Genomic DNA, 17105 nt, shown 5'->3' with positions numbered 1-17105 from the left:
GGATGTTAAGAAGTTCTTCACAGCAAGAGAGATTGGCATTGGAACAGGCTGCCCAGGGAGGTGGAGTCCCCATCCCTGGAGGTGTTTAAAAAGAGACTGGATGTAGCACTTAGTGCCACGGTTTAGTTGGGTGATAGGTTGGACTCAGTGGTCACGAAGGTCTCTTCTAGCCTGGTTAATTCAGTGACAGCAGTAACAGGTTGATGAAACTTGCTTTAAAACAGAGAGTGTAAATGTTTTGAGTTTGTAAGCCAGCACTCTTGTTTCACAGGCTAGTTTTGGATGTGGGGGATTCCCAAAGCAAGCAGCTGAGGTCAACATAGGAGAGTTTCTCCAAATTAAAGGATATTATTGAAAAATTACACTAAGGAAAAAAAAGAAGCACACACAAAAGATCACTTAAAATACTCTCTGTTGATGCATTTTCCCCTACCACAAGTCAGAAAGAGGCTACATTGGAGGTGTAAAACCAAATCTGAAGCAGAAATATCTCAGACCAGTGCTGTACAGCTGGGACCTTCACTGTGCACATCTCTCACATCTGACTTTCCAAAGTCAAGTGCAAATTTTCATAGAAAATAGTAACAGATACAGCTGCAGAGTTTGTGGAAGGAAAATATGCTTGGAAAAGTATCCAACAAGACAACCTTCTCTGCCTAATGCCATAACAAAAACACAGCTCCAAACTTAAAAACTTTCTATTCTATTTCACTCTAAAGATGTGAAGCCACAGAACAGCTCAGGGCATTTATAGAACATAATAAACCAGTATCTACAACAGCTCTGCCAACCTCTGTACACAGCCACATTTCCAATATAGCTCCTTCACAAACCAACCAGCCAACTCCATTCTCCTCATCCCAACAGTTCCAGCAAATGCCTCAGCTTTGGGCAGGGGAGGGGGAATTAAAATATCTGGAGTTATGGAGTCAAATAAGTTTCATGTGTTTGCAGCAGAAAATAAATCATTTACAAGTATGTGCAGCACGACAGAGCAGAGACTGGTCAGTTTCTCTGCAAAAGGGGAACTGTTAGACAAAGCTTTACAGTATTTCAGCTGTAGGAGCATATTCTACTGAAAAAAAATGCCATCACTAGCTGTGATGTCACCAAACATCCTAAGTGGAAATAAAACACACCACAGTGTATAGAAAGTCTAAACATCTGCAACCACTTTAGTCCAGAGACAGCCTGGATGTGGTTAATTACCATTTGACATAGGAGCCTTCAGCACGCAGGAGATGGTGAGGAAGGATACAGACTGCAGTCTGACCTGGGCCACTGTCCAAGCAGAACTAACATTTCACCTGCATTTCAAGGGATCTCTTCTGCCTTACTCAAAGCCACAGATACTAAACATCTCACCACAGATGACTCTCAGAAAAGCTGAAGTAGCTACACTCAGCAGGAAAATGCATAAAACAGCAAAAATGGAGAACTGGCAGCTCCCAAATACCAGCCACTGACCAAGAGTATAAATAGAAATAGACCCCTTCTGGCAGAGTAAAGAAACAAACTATTCCAGCCCCTATTTGTCTGGCAGATCAGAACGTGATTCAGTTGACAATCTTTATTCTTTATCTTTTTGTTGTTGCTCAGTGGCCAGATTTATGAGTCTTTGGTTTTGCCTCTTAAGAGTGGAATGACTAAAGAAGCACTTCAAGAACCATCGCTGAAATGATGCAATACACTGAGGAGACCCAGGACAGTGGCCAGGCAGCTGTGGAACCTAAGAGGCACAGACACGAGCAGGCATCGCCCCCTTGTGTCTTTGCTCCCAGAACGCTTGTTGTGCCTTGGCTAGACCAGAATCGGCAGAGTCTCCTTTCAGGAAGCATTTTCACCAGTGCAGCAATCAGAGCCCCCCAGACACAAAGTGGGTAAGGAGCAGGCTCAGCGCCGCCTGAAGGCCCGCGAGATCCTCCAGGCGTTGGGCTCCTCGTAGCGATTGTACAGAGGCTCCAGCCGCTGCTGCTTCTTCTGTTTGCTCAGCTTGGTTGGGTCAGAAACCTTGAAGAAAGCTGGAGCAAACTCCACCAGCCAGCGAGGATCTATAGTGGTCACTTCACGCATGTACTCCTTGGTGGTCAGCACCAGCTCATGATACACCACCCTGCCAAAGAGCACAGCAGCTTTAGGGAATGGTTTTCCCACACAAAGGCTTCAAGACATGCTCCAAAAGAGCCATCCACCTTTTCCTCTCCTGCTTCATGACTGCTCTAGTTCCTCTTCAGAACAGCTTCTATTTAAAATAATCTCTCCCTCTCTCATCTCCCATCCCCTGCAACCCTCAGGATTTTTACTCCCTTCCAAAACACAGAAACATAGAACTGCAGGATTCAGGCCAAGCTGTGGAAGAATTTCTCACCAGCCGAGGACATAAATTTATAAACATGAGCAACCTGCGCTGAGAACGTCCTTGGGAGCCCTGCTAGCCCAGGAAATCGAGCTGTAAACAACTGAGCACCCCACACACAGCTGCAGTGGGCAGAGACTAAATAACCAAAGGGGCTGGAGTGGGTGGTGATGGAGGCTGACCCTTAGAATGTTGTGATAAGCTAACCTATGCACGCCTTACATGTAACTCTGGACCCTCTGACTGTAACCAATCTTGGTGGAGCATGCCTCTTGCTAGAATGCATATAAGTCACTGCATCATGGAAATAAAGGGGATTTGACCATCTAGCTATATTGGTGAAGAGACATTTTCCCATAGCGCTCCACCGAATGTCTCACAACACCAAGCCTTGGCTCAGAGGTCAGTCTCGTCTTTGAACAGGCACAGAAGAGCCAAAACCAGACTTCAAACCTCTCTCACTGTGCTCATTGAGAAACCAGCAGCTACACTTCCATCTGTGCTGCATAAGGAGTGCACACCAGAACCTTTTCAGCTGTGATGTCGGAACTGAAACAGAAAAGCAGGGGATGGTGTTCTCCTTACCACTCTGGCTGCCTGTTGAAGAGAGCACTGGATGGGTGGATGTAGACCACCTGCTGATCAATGAGTGTCCGATACCCCTCCTGGGGATCCTTCTTGGCTGCATTTCGGAAGAAGCCACTGCAGATGGCTTTCTGGACTCGAACTGTTGCCTTCCCACAGGACACCACATCCAGTTTGTGCCTGCTCGACAAGAGTCAGAGAGAAAAAAAATAAATGACAGTTCCCCAGAGGTTTGGGTGCAGCTACCAACATCAGACCAGCAAATGGTTTAGTGTCAGGACACTGCCAAGAGTCACTGTTAGTCTCTCCACATGCTGACCTGTCCATGATGCCCAACATCTGCTTGCGGATGTCCTGAGCCCTGCGCAAGGATCGGGCTTGGATGAAGTTTTCATAGCACCAGGGGTTTGAAAACTTGTTGTTCTTCCAGGAGTTGTAAACAGCCAGGAGAGTGAGGTGGTCACCTTCTGTCTGATGGAACTTGGCTTTCTTTTGATCAGCAAGTGCTTGTTTATCCTAACACATAAAACATGTATCAAACAGGTATCTATGTTGTAAAAACACTCCTTGTGCAACATGAGGGATGTGAGCTGCTTCTCACTCATAACCTGACTTCTGAAATCTACCAAGAAACAGGCACCAAATTCTGACCAGAGAGTGACTAAAGACTAGACAGTTACAGAATCAACTAAGTTGGAAGAGACCTTCAAGATCATCCAGTCCAACCTACCACCCAGCCCTATCCATGCAACCAAACCATGGCACTAAGTGCCTTATCCAGGCTTTTTCTTGAACACCTCCAGGGATAGAGACTCCACCACCTCCCTGGCAGTCCATTCCTAGACCTCCCCCAGCACAACTTGAGACTGTGTCCCCTTGTTCTGTTGCTGGTTGCCTGGGAGAAGAAACCAACCCCACCTGACTACAGCCTCCCTTCAGGTAGTTGTAGGCAGCAATGAAATCACCCCTGAGCCTCCTCTTCTCCAGCCTGCACACCCCCAGCTGCCTCAGCCTCTCCTCATAGGGTTTGTGTTCCAGGCCCCTCACCAGCTTTGCTGCCCTTCTCTGGACACATTCCAGTACCTCAACATCTCTCTTGAATTGAGGAGTCCAGAACTGGACACAGTACTCAAGGTGTGGCCTGACCAGTGCTGAGTATAAGGGAAGAATAACCTCTCTTGTCCTGCTGGCCACACTGTTCCTGATACAGGATGCCACTGACTCTCTTGGCCACCTGGGCACACTGCTGGCTCATGTTCAACCTACTATCTACCAGTACCCCCAGGTCCCATTCCTCCTGGCTGCTCTCCAGCCACTCTGTCCCCAGCCTATAAAGGTCACCAGGACCAAAAGGTACATCAGAAATATATGAACAAGGAGTCTAACCAAGCTCCAAGCTGCTTCTGGCAAATATGTTCACTCTCTAACACCTGAGGCAGACACACCATGAGCACCCCACCTGTTACACTGCTGCCCCTTAGTGCATCTCTTACCTTTGGCCTGTAGAACACATTCTGCACAGACAGCATGGAGACTATGGTCAGCATTTCCTCACTGCATCCCAGGTGTACAGACATGATCAGCATCTTACACAACATTGGCTCCAAGGGGAATTCTGCCATCTGCAAGAAACATGTTTCAGGACATTCTGCAACACCTCGGGAAAAAAATCTGGGGTTCTGCCAGTGCAAAAGAGAAATGCCCTTTCTTCCATGCTTCCTTTCCAAAGCACTGTGCTTTGCACAAGATAACTGTACTCATATAAAACAAATTGTCTATATTCACTATCACAAGAATATCTCAATACTTAGAGAAAAGCTTTTTAAGCCGTTACAAGTAACTTTATAAGGAGAAAGAGCAGCTGCTCCTTAAAACACAGGTACAGCAAAGTAAAAAGTACCAATACCACTGAGAACAGGAACAGAAACCCAACAGCATTGGGCAAGCTCTGCTGCAACTTCTCTCATGTCAAGTATCTGCAGGCCAGGCAGTGTTAAGAAGTGTTCTGGTTTGCCTACCCTGCGCCCAAGTCGAGTGAGCAGTCCCTCATCATCCAGAGCCCCCAGGGTGTACAGCTGCTCCATGGCGGTTATAAGAGTTTCCATTGGGGGAGCATCCATAAAGTCAAAGGAGAGCAAATCATTGATGCCCATGGCCTGAACAGAGGGAGGGAGAAAAAATCCAACTTAACACCGAGAAGGAAAACACCAAACTCCAGCAACAGATATAAAACCATCAAACAATGAGGGACTGCAGAACTCTACACAACTCCAGAGCCTCATGTCTGTACCCTGGCTGTAACCACAGCCAGAACACATGGCTGTATTTCTACTCTTGAGACACTCTGCACTGCCCCATGGCTTTCACCCACCAGGAAGTATTCCACTCCGGTGCCATTCCATATATCTCTCAAGCAGATGATTCAGGCAAACAAACACTCAGGCTAAATGCTGGGTTGGAGAATTTCCTGCCTTGTCAACTAGTGCGGCCTGACAGCTCCAAGGGTCTAAATATGGAGACCAAATGTGTCTCCACCTCTCCCCATTCCCAGAAAGGGGGAAAGGCAGCAGCTTCCCCAGATGGGTTAGGTTAAGTTTGTGGACATCCTTAGAAGATAGGTGTGTTTGAAGATCAAAATCCACTTCAAACCAGTATGCTTTACCTGTTCAGAACAGACACACACCTTAGGTAGCAAGTGTGTGCCCATAAAGACTTCTGGTCCTCAAAACTCCTGCAAGTACCTGTTCTGTGCAGCTGAGACTTGTTACTTAGTTGGATATTCAACAGTGTAACCCTCAACAGAATAACATAGGAGCAACTCAGTGCCTGAGAACTGTATTCAATACCATTTCCCTTCCAAAACATCCCTGCTCACTACAACGATCTGAAATTTCAGTAGTAGCTCACGAGGCTCATGAAGGTAGAGACTCATCTGCTGAAACATCTGCAATCATGCTGGCTTGCTACAAGCTGATGAAATGCTCACCTTCAGGGAAAGCACTGTGCTGGCCAGATTTGTCCTCTGGATTTCAGGCACGTTGGTGGTCAGCATTTCATCCCGGTAAGCGCGCTCTGTATACAGCCTGTAGCATTTTCCTGGCCCCGTCCTCCCAGCCCTTCCTGCTCGCTGCTTGGCTTGAGCCTAAAAGGTAAACAAGGCACCTCAGTGACCAGGTGCAAGCAGGCACAGGTGGCAAATACATTCAAATGATTAAACTATTCACCATGTCATCTGCACCAATAGAAAGAGATTTCCAAGTGGACACAGCAGAGAACACATTCCCAGGGCACAGACTGCAGCAGTTTCAGCAAGCTCTCGAGAATGTGGTTTTATCATTGTCTCACTTTGCTGACACCACATCACCCAGATGCAGGACTAGAAGGAAGGCAAGAAGTTAAACCCAGAATGCCTACCTGTGAAATGGGGGTAACAACCAGCTGGTCAATCCCAGTCTTGGAGTTATAGACTTTCTGCTTCACAAAGCCAGGATCCACCACATAATAGATCCCATCAATAGTCAGAGAGGTCTCAGCAATGTTTGTGGCGATGACAACCTGCAAACGAGTTTGATTCAGCATCAGCTCTGCCTGGCTGCCAAGTCAAACAATGCATGTGGCATGATACAGGTAGTCTGTTATCAATGCAGCTATCAATTTAGCATCAAAAGGAGAAACCAAAACAAGTATTAGCTACAGTCAACAGTGGACAGGTTTGAAGTATTTACTTTTGGATTAGATTTGGGCAATATGGGCAAAGAGCATGACAGAAGTCCCTAATTACAGGCAAGTGAAAGTTCACTTTAAATTTCATAGCACACTGAACTGACTTCAGTGAGGATTTCAGCCACTCACAGTCCATATTTAGAAATACTCTTCCAGGGAATCTCTTCCTATTTACCTGCTGTGTGGTAGGAAATGTCCATCCATCCACACAACAACAGCTGTATTGAGATTTCACTGAAGTTGATATCCTTTAAAAGCAGCATCACAAACCTCAGCAGAAACACTCCACATAGAGGTCTGCTACAGCAGATGTCTACATATCACCCACAGCCACGTACACGACCAAACACCTGCTCTGAGCTACAAGTAAGACACCTGCAAAACTACAGCATTTTGTCTCAAGTTTAACAGAATCAGAAGTGCTAAAAATCCTGCCAAGTCTGATTAGCAGGATTAATGGTACCGTACAGCCACTAGCAAAATTGTCTAGCAGAATATGAAGCTGCACTTAGCCACCCTTACCTTTCTGCTCCCTGGAGGGGCTGGGTCAAAGATCCTGGTCTGCATTTCACTGGGTAAAGCTGAATATACTGGTAGGATAATTAACTCTGGAACATCAGGTCCTAGAGATTTCATCCTCTCATAGAGGATTTCACAGGCAGTGTCAATCTCTTCCTGGCCAGTTAGAAACACTAAAATGTCACCTGCAGAGGGAGAAAATAAAACCACTCACAGAATCAGTTCTGTTCAGTACAACTCCTCCATTACCATATTTCCATACCCCACCTTTTCTAAATAAAGAGGGATCTCCAACTTTTGCTGGGCCCTAAGCAGCAACTCTTAGCCAGAAGCATTACACTTCACTTTCACCCACTATTTTCAGCTTTTGGCCTACTGTATTCACAAACAAATAAGAGGACAGTGCTAAGATTGTCCTGCTCATGCTACTAACACAGAATCCCAGAGTCCTTGGATCACCAATAATCATACACCATACTCTACTCACCTGGTGGCTCTGTTAAGTGGATTTGCATTACTGTAATCAGACTGGCATCTAAATAATCTGTTTCTGGCTCTTTTGTGTATAGAATTTCTACTGGGTATGTCCTGCCAGGAATTGTGAAGATTGGTGCTTCATAGAAGTACTGAGAGAACTTCACAGCATCCAGGGTCGCCGATGTCACGATCAGCTTCATGTCCTGCCGCTTCTGCACCGTCTGCAAGAGGATGGAAAGTTCAAGTCATTTACTGCCTCTGGGACTATTTGCACCTGGCACTTAAGCCTGAGAAATACAACCAGTAACACCATGTGGCTTAATGTCAGAGTAGAGGAGCAGCTCATCCCAGTTAACAGAAGTCAAAAACATTGACTGCTGAGGTCAGATTTCAAACTCTTTTTAGCAGAACCACCTCCAGAAAGCCTCTGCCAGAGAAGGAAGTGCAAAGCAAGAAAAATCCTCTGCTCATCCATCATTGCAAGCATCCTGGACTGTGAATTGTCACTGTTTCTGCTCAATTGTGTTTCCTTTGTCTTCACACAGGCTCATCTCACAAAACTCTGGGCTACAAACCCTTACAAGCATCTGCTTTGCTTCAGAAGAAGCTCTCGGAGCACAGGGATGAACCTGTGTGGCTCTGCCTTTCTCTGCATGTTCCACACAGCAATAATAAACATCAGCTGCTGCATTACCTTCTTCAGAAGTCCAAAGAGCACATCTGTATGTATGGTCCTCTCGTGGGCTTCATCCAACATGATAATGGCATACTGGGTCAGATCAGGATCTATGAGACACTCCCTCAACAACATCCCATCTGTCATGTATTTGATGACAGTCTCAGGGCTGGTGCAGTCCTCAAATCGAATGGTGTAGCCAACCTAGACAGAGAAGTTGAACAGAAACTGAAACTGCAGAATGAAGTTACCAGCACCATTAACTCCCAGTTTGACTGCTCACGTTTGCACTACAGACAAGGAAGCAGACACACAACACACTAGCTCCAGTACTGATCTTTCCTACTTTTCCTCGTGGTTATTTTGGTACATCCTTCAGCATGGAAACTCACCTCTTGTCCCAAGCAGCAACCAAATTCTTCTGACACCCTCTTTGCAACAGACATGGCAGCCACTCTGCGGGGCTGAGTACATCCAATCTTGCCTCTTGACGTGTACCCTGCCTCAGCCAGGTACTGGGTAATCTGTGTTGTCTTCCCAGATCCTGTCTCTCCAATAACAATCAGAATCTGATTGTCATGCACAGCCTAGAAAAGGCCATAACAGACATACTTGTCAAGATTTAAAACCAAAAAGCAAACAAACACAACCACCACAGTGTATCCAAGACTAGACTGAGCTCCAGCTGACCTGGGCCAGTGCTCTTAACTCAGCAAGTCAAACTCAGATCCATTAGCTGACTCATCCCTTACCAACATGAGCCTAGCTTCAGTTCTGACTCATGTCAGTAAACATCCGGAGATTTAAGGGTCACAGGATCACAGGATATTAGGGGTTGAAAGGGATCTAAGGAGATCATCCAGTCCAACCCCCCTGCCAGAGCAGGTAGCACAGATCAGAAGAACACATCCAGTCTTGACAGTCTCCAGGGAAGGAGACTCCACAACCTCTCTGGGCAGCCTGTGCCAGTGCTCCGGGACCCTTACAGTAAAGAAGTTCCCCCTTGAGTTGAGGTGGAACCTCCTGTGCTGCAGCTTACATCCACTGCTTTGTCCTATCCCAGGGAGCAGTGAGCAGAGCCTGTCCCCTCTCTCCTGACTGGCCCTCAGGTGTTTATAAACATTGATTAAATCCCTTCTCAGTCTTCTGTTCTCCAAACTAGAGTCCCAGGTCCCTCAACCACTCCTCATCAGGCAGTGCTCCAGTGCCCTCATCATCCTTGTAGCCCTCCACTGGTACCTCTCTAGAAGATCTCTGTCCCTCTTAAACTGGGGAGCCCAAAACTGAACACAGTGTTCAAGATGTGGTCTCACCAGGGCAGAGGGGAAGGAGAACTTCCCTTGATCTGCTGGACACACTCTTCCTAATACACCCCAAGATCTCGCTGGCCTTCTTGGCCACAAGGGCACACTGCTGTGCCATAGTTAACTTCTTATCCACCAGAACTCCCAGGTTCCTCTCCACAGGGCTGCTCTCCAGCAGATCACCTCCCAGCCTGTACTGCTACAGTTTATTATTCCTCCCCAGGTGCAGGACTCTGCACTTGTCCTTGTTGAACCTCATTTGGTTCCTCTGTGCCCAACTCTGTCTGTCCAGGTCTCGCTGGATGGCCACACAGCCTTTAGCTGTATCAGCTAAGCCTCCCAGTTTGGTGTCACCAGCAAACCTGCTGAGCAGATACTCCGTGCCCTCAATGTCATTGATGAAGATGTTGAACAGGACTGGACCCAGCACTGACCCCTGGGGGATTACAGCTCTCCAGCTGGACTTGGCACCATTGATCACCACACTTCGAACTCTGTCTTGTAACCAGTTCCTAATCCACCTCACTGCGGGCTCTTCCATCCCACACTTCCTGAGCTTGCTGAGGGTAGATATCTAATCCTTTAAAATAATCATTCCAAACTACATCTCAGCCCTTCTTATCATGTAACTGTTCACCTATGAACAAGATGAACCAAGAACCTTTCTTTCAAATCTCTGCTTGCACAAAGAGTGCTGTTTCGAGAGTCTTACCTGTATCAGCTGCTCCTTCAGTCTGAAGATAGGCAGACTCTCTCTCTGCTCAATGATGGAAAGCTGGGTCTTCTTCCCATAAGAAGCTTTGTTGCCACCAAATGCATGCTTCTTCCACTCCGGGATATCATTGGGCATCATCCCAATTCCTCGCATGTTAGCAGCTATTTGTCTTCCATCCACTACAACAGAAACCACTTCACTGCTACAGCTGGGTTCACACCGTGGTGTCCCACATGCCCCCCACTCCTGCTGTACCCCCACCCAGTACTTGTGTGCTGAAGTATCTGTAAGTTCTTACACATATACCCCAGCACTACATTAACTCCCATGTGAAAAACTGCTTCACCATCCACTGAAGCTTTAGCAATGCATCCTGGATGGACAGCAGGGTATCCTGCACGGTTCCCTGAGCATTCCTACTGCCACATCAGTAGCAAAGAATTTTCCCTTCCCCCATTCATAGCAAAACACACAAATGGTATCAATACATCTCTCCTGGGTTGCTCAGCAATCACAAACAAGGCAGAGGTCACAGTAAGATGTGCTTGGACATACCATCAGGGAGAGGATCCACCCAGTGTGTGTTGAGTCCCATGGGGATAGAGTCCATCTCCGCTTCTCTCTGGGCTTGCTTAAGTTCTCTTCTTTCTTTAGCTAAAGCACTCTGCATCATTGCAGCCTGGGACAAGGAACCATCTGGATTCTGGAAAATTAAAAAAGGCTAAGATTTCGAGCACTCCCAATCCTTCAGCTACCTCTCTCTCACCACTGGCCTTTGAAAGTGTCCTCTGCAGGTGCTTTAAAATATGTTAACATTTTATCCATTTGATATTTCAGTTAGCCTAACTTCATGAACTTCCACAGTCATCAGCAGCATAGGGCATTCCTACATGCTCCATTCAGAAGGATTACAGGCACAACCCATGAGAAGTACTTCTCTACCACTTTCCACTTTCAAAAGGTAAGAGAAAGCAGAACAGAAAAGCTTATTCTAACAAAGCTATGTGAAGTGGCTGCTGCTGCAGGCTAACGTGTGTTGGGGTTTCATTATTCCATTTTCCTGTCACCACTAAGTGAGAATCAACCTTTAGAAGTACAGAAAGGATCTTTAATTCAGTGGTAACATTTTCCAGGCTCTCAGTAACATCCAAGTGAAAAACTGGTTGCTAAACTATCAAATATTGCTAAACTGGGTGCTAAACTATCAAATAAAAATTAAATAAGCATACTGGGATTAGTTCTGGAAACCTCTTACCTTTACTATTTTGATAGGGCTCATATCCATGCTCTGTTTAGTGTGACCTCGAAGGAATGGTGGCTCTTCTTCAACTAACTCAATCTCAAGGTCCTCATCTAAAATCCACAAGAGATAATTTTAACTTTCCTATTAAAACACCTTTCATGTCCTTCCTGATGATGAAGTTTTAAAAGCAAAACCACCACAAATACAAACACACAGCCAGGGCACACTCAGCTGCCACTAACAATAAGGCTAGAGCAAGCCTGGTTCCAACATTTCAGGTAACAGCAAACTGTGAGACCCTTCACATGCCCTTGCATTATCACTTGTTTCAAATCAAAACACATCCAGAAACAAAGAGCTTAAACACAACGGTAAGACCACTTGTAAACACTACCTTCCTCATCATCAACTTTAGGAAGGATCCCAGTCTCCTCATCAAAGTCAGGAAATTCTTCCTTGGAAAGCACATTAGCTGCAATCATCTGCAAAGAGAATGAACACAATGTGGATGGAATTTATGGTTTCAGAATAAAGGAATAGGCCTACAGCCTGGCACAGCTCTCTGCAGGTCATTCAGTCTCTAGTCCTTTAGGTATTCTAAATGCCATCAGTGAGACAGTTGGCTTAATCTGGCAAGACTGCACTGATAGTCAGGTGTCACTCAAATATTGCCAGATCAGGATCGTGATCCCCCAGGTCTGATCCCTGGAGATTACCTGGTCCAACCTTCTGCTCAAAACAGGACTAACTTCATAGTTCAAACCAAGGCAGAAGTCCCAGCTTGCACAAAGGCAACAATTTAAAGGCAAGGAATGTTACACAAACCAAGAGCTATATCCTAGCTCAGGATCTCCCTGCTGCCCTGAACACAGAGCCACACCTGTTTAATCTCCCATTTCTCTGGGTCTGAAATTCGGGTCAGGCGCTTCCGTTCCAGGCTGTCGTCCTCCACCTCTGGGGCATTCACCAGGGACAGGTGACTGGGTCTGTCTGGGTTTCTCATGGAGGTCTCTTCATTGGTTTCTCCAACCAGGTTTCTCCTCCGGTTTGGGTTCAAGTCTTCCCCAGTGTCTTGATCAACGTCCTGCATCAGATTGATTCGACTGATTAATCGAACAGCTCTACCTACGCTGCACTTCTTACCAAGCAGCACTAGCAGAATGGTAACACAAGAGCACAGCAAAGTCTGTTTCTCAGAGAGACCACTGCTGACAACATCCAAATAAAAAATGGGATTCTGTGGGTCTGGTACGTGAGGAAAGCACAAGAAGAGGCCTGCAATGCTCTGCTCTGCCTCAGTGTTGGCAGTGATTTCCTGACAGTGCTGCACTCACACTGGAAGACAAATGGCAAGAGCTTGAGGCTTCCATTGTTACTAAGCTACCAGGTCTGTTCAGAGAGCTGTTAATAACATCACATCAAAACCAAGAACCTACGAGCCTATGGAAAATAACTAAACAGTAATAAGCCACTTTGGAGTTAGTGCTGTGTGTTTAACTCCCACTGGAACAGATACAGAATCATAGAATAGAATCATAGAATCAGTCAGTGTTAGAAGTGACCACAAGGATCATCTAGTTCCAGCCCCCCTGCCAGAGGCACCTACACCCTACCCTATATCAGGTTGGCCAGAGCCTCATCAAGCCTGGCCTTAAACATCTCCACAGATGAGGCCTCAACCACCTCTCTGAGCAACCCATTCCAGGCTCTCACCACTCCCACGCTGAAGAACTTCCTCCTCACATCCAATCTAAATCTACCCACCCCCAGCTTTGCTCCGTTCCCCCTAGTCCCGTAGTAGGGGAACAGAGAACACACAATCCTATGTAGTGGCTGTCATCAAAAAGAGAACAACAGCATTTAGAGGTGTGGCCTGTAAAGAAACCTGGCACCAAAAACTCTACAAGCGCTACACAACATCTTCCCTACCTTCATGCTGAGGCTGGTTTTGGATCCAGTAAAGGATAACACTTTGACTTTGACTCTTTGTCCTTTGCTCACAACATCAGCAACATTGGCAACCCGTCCCTCTCTCCGAAGTTCCGAGATGTGTACCAGGCCCTCCCAACGCTTCCTGCAGGTAAAAAAGGGGCAGGACACGTTTTAAGTTATCACTGCTCCAACAGTCCTTCAGAATCCAGATTGAAATGCTTTTTGTCAACTGATCATTTGAGTAAATCCACGAATTGCTTTTCCCAGGAACATTCTCTGCTGTGGAATTAACTTTTCTGAATCAGATCTGCATTTTGGCAGCAGAACCCAGCACAGCTTCTTGTAGCCTCAACCTCTTTAAGATACTCGTCTCAGGCTCACTGTGAACACCAGAACGTACCTCAGCCCCTCCAGCTGCACAAAGCACCCGAACTGCATGATGCTTGTGACTTTGCCGTTGTAGATGTCTCCGATGGAAGGCTCCTCGGGCGGCGGACGGTCTATGTGCTTGTCTCTCCATCTCTCGCTGCTCTTCTCAAGGTGCTTCTCTCGATCCTTACGGTCCCTGCTGCGACTCCGACTCCTGCTCCGGGACCGGTATCTAGATTTGCTCCTGTTCTTATCCCAAGTTCTAGAACGAGACCTGGAGCGAGATCTGTGCCTTCGTTTTCTGTCCCTGCTACGGCTTCGGCTCCTCTTCTTTTTCTTTGCCCTGGCAAACAAGCATCACACACCTGCAGTGAAACCTCACAGCAGAACAGTGAGAGAACAATGGCAACTGCAGGACCCACACCCCAAAACCTACCGGTGGTCGCTGCTCCTCTGCTTGCCTTGCCTGTCTGCACTCGGCATCAGAGCTTCCAGCTCCTTAAGTGCATCAGCTGCCACTTTCACATCATCTTCATCCAGCATGTGCTGCAAGAGAGCCATTCTGTTAGAGAGCTGACAAAGCATCTGCCACAGAGAATTAACCCATTGAGAAGGAACGCAGGATAAATTATGACCTTACCCTGATGTTGGGATTGTCTGGCCTGCAAAGGGCTGGAAACAACTCCTTCAGCTTTTCCTTCTCTGACTTGGGCTTGACAACAGTCTCTGCTTTTGCAATTTAAAACAAACAATAAGTAATCAAAACTCCAGGAACTTAAGAGAGAGAAGTGTTCTGAATATGAAGTTTAACTTTAATCTGAGTGCAAAGATTGATACAGATTTTGGAGACTCAACTCAAGGGTTACAATTTTACCCTCCCATGAACAAAATTCTGAGTATTGGTGAATCTGGTGAATTGGTGAATACAAAGCTACTCAATAAATGTACTCAGTACATTTCTAGAACCTGAACAGCCTGGCTGGTCTACCACCACTAACAGACTCCCACTGCAACAACGGGATGCAAAGATCCACCAACAGACTCCCACTGCAACAACAGGATGCAAAGATCCACTAACAGACTCCCACTGCAACAACAGGATGCAAAGCCCCACCCTCTAAAACAAGAACAACTGCATCGATATCATTACACATGACCCAAAACTACAAAAGAACAAGAGTTTTGTTTTTCTTTTTGCACTAAAATGGTAGAAGGGACAGGATTTAGTGTACCTCTGCTTGCAGATGGCTTTGGGGGCGGCCGCATGGTCTGGATAAGACGCAGCAGGTTACTAATAAGGGAATCCTGGAAAAAGAAGGAAAGGAGATTTTATAATCATAGAATGGTTTAGGCTGGAAGAGACCTCAAGGATCATCCAGTTCCAAACTCCTGCCATAGGCAGGGACACCTCCCACTACAACAGGTTGCTCAAGGCCTCATCCAACCTGGCCTTGAACACCTCCAGGGAGGGAGCAGCCACAACCTCCCCAGGAAACCTGTGCCAGTGCCTCACCACCCTCACTGCAAAGAACCCTTTCCTAACATCCAGTCTGAATTTCCCCTCTTCCAGTTTAAACCCATTACCTTTTGTCCTGTCATTACAAGACCTTGTCAATAGTCCCTCCCCAGCCTTCCTGTAACCCACTTCACATACTGGAAGGCCACTATAAGGTCTCCTTGAAACCTCTTCTCCAGGCTAAAGAGCCTCAACTCTCTCAGCCTGTCCTCGCAGCAGAGCTGCTGCAGCCCTCTAAGCATCTTCATGGCCCTCCTCTGGACTTGCTCTAACAATTCCACATCCTTCTTGTGTTGGGGGCTCCAGAACATTTTAATAGAGAAAATAACTGCATCACTTTTTCACGATTAGAAAGAAGAAGGGAAGGTTTATTAGGTGGACAAAGGCACCTCAGCTCTGAAAGTGCAAGCCCATTTTTATGAGTTACCACTAGACTTCAAATACACCCTAAAAAGACACAGAAAAACGAACTTGAAAAATAGGATACATTCATTTAAGTGACTCTTCAGCTTAATTTAAATCACCATTTAACCCAACTGCAGTCTTTTCTGATGAATTCATTTACCCAGCACATGGGGATCATTTGCCTCTAATCAAAGGCTGTTTCTTCCACATGTTATTTGCTCAATGAGAAAACAAACAGTTCAAGTGCCCAAAAGAAAGCTTCAAAGTATAAAAGATTTTGAAACGAGAAAATATTCAAGGACCAATCACAGAATCAACCGGGTTGGAAGAGACCTCCAAGATCACCCAGTCCCCAACCTAGCACCCAGCCCTATCTAATCATGGCACCAACACAGATTTCCAGGTGAAGAAAACCAATAAATATTCCCTCTTCTCCACTGTGTTTCTACCAAAAGAAAACATAAACAACGTTCAGATCTCACTTACAGTGAACTCAGCACCATTCTTTTGAAGAACCGCTTTGAAGGTGTCAAATGTAGCATTTTTCTCAGCGAGATTTATCACAAATTCAGCTACAGAAGAAAGAAAAAATATTGGACGCAGGAAATTAGACCAAACCAAGGCTGTGTCAGTGCGTAAGACCTAGATAAAAGCTGTCCTCCCCGCAGCACCCTGCCCAGCAAGCTACCTAGGGAAAAGCGGCAGCACTGCGGGCAGCAGCGGCGGCTTCGTTTCCAAGTCCTTGCGCGGGAGCCCAGACCAAAGCGCTCTCCCGCTCGCAAGTTTTTTTTGCGGAGAAGTCATGAGGGTTTCGGACTTGGGAAAGCTCCGCGGCAAGGCGCGTCCGGGCCCACGGAAACGGCCACAACAACAGGCAGGCCCAAAACACCCCAAGGACGCCACAAAGACTCACAGCGGCCGGGCCGAGCCCCGTCTTACTCACCGAGGTCCTTGTCGTTGATGCCCAGGTGATTGTCTAGCTCGGTGCACACCTTGGAGACCAGCGACAGGTACTCGAGCTTCGCAAGCTCCTCCACCGCCGCCGGGTCCGCCATGGCCCCTGCCTGCCGCACGCGCGCGCACGCGCGCACCCGGCGCCGCTTCCGCTTCCGGGGCGGGGCGGCCGCGCGCAGGCGGAGCTCCCAGCGGGAACGGCCACGGCCACGGCCAGCGGCGGCGCCCGGTCGGGAGAGGAGCGGAATCGCGGCGGCGCCCGGCCGGGAGAGAGGAACCGAACCGCGGCGGCGCCCGGCCGGGAGAGGAACGGAACCGCGGCGGCGCCCGG

At 47.1% G+C, this 17105-nt stretch overlaps 1 protein-coding gene across 2 annotated transcripts; it reads right to left on the bottom strand.

Moving 5' to 3' along the window:
- Positions 1-395: 395 nt before the first annotated feature.
- DHX8 (DEAH-box helicase 8) lies at positions 396-16880 on the bottom strand. Of its 2 annotated transcripts, none has more exons than XM_064174080.1 (23): positions 16764-16880; positions 16307-16392; positions 15132-15204; positions 14540-14628; positions 14336-14445; positions 13931-14242; positions 13528-13672; positions 12479-12682; positions 11993-12080; positions 11611-11708; positions 10911-11058; positions 10353-10534; positions 8729-8923; positions 8355-8540; positions 7671-7881; positions 7187-7368; positions 6356-6496; positions 5928-6083; positions 4960-5097; positions 4435-4563; positions 3261-3457; positions 2942-3121; positions 396-2113 (listed from the first exon to the last, which is right to left on the bottom strand). In XM_064174080.1, the coding sequence occupies exons 1-23, from the start codon at positions 16873-16875 to the stop codon at positions 1894-1896; spliced, it is 3582 nt and encodes a 1193-aa protein (XP_064030150.1). In that variant the 5' UTR covers positions 16876-16880; the 3' UTR covers positions 396-1893. The 2 variants fall into 2 exon arrangements, with proteins under 2 accessions (XP_064030150.1, XP_064030151.1); XM_064174081.1 differs by having other exon boundaries at positions 14540-14625.
- Between the last annotated feature and the right edge of the window lie 225 nt (positions 16881-17105).

This window comes from Pogoniulus pusillus, chromosome 40 (genome assembly GCF_015220805.1).
Source record: "Pogoniulus pusillus isolate bPogPus1 chromosome 40, bPogPus1.pri, whole genome shotgun sequence".
NCBI lineage: Eukaryota > Metazoa > Chordata > Aves > Piciformes > Lybiidae > Pogoniulus > Pogoniulus pusillus.
The sequence above is the reverse complement of the archived record's forward strand: the minus strand, read 5'-3'. Positions and strand labels throughout refer to the sequence as shown.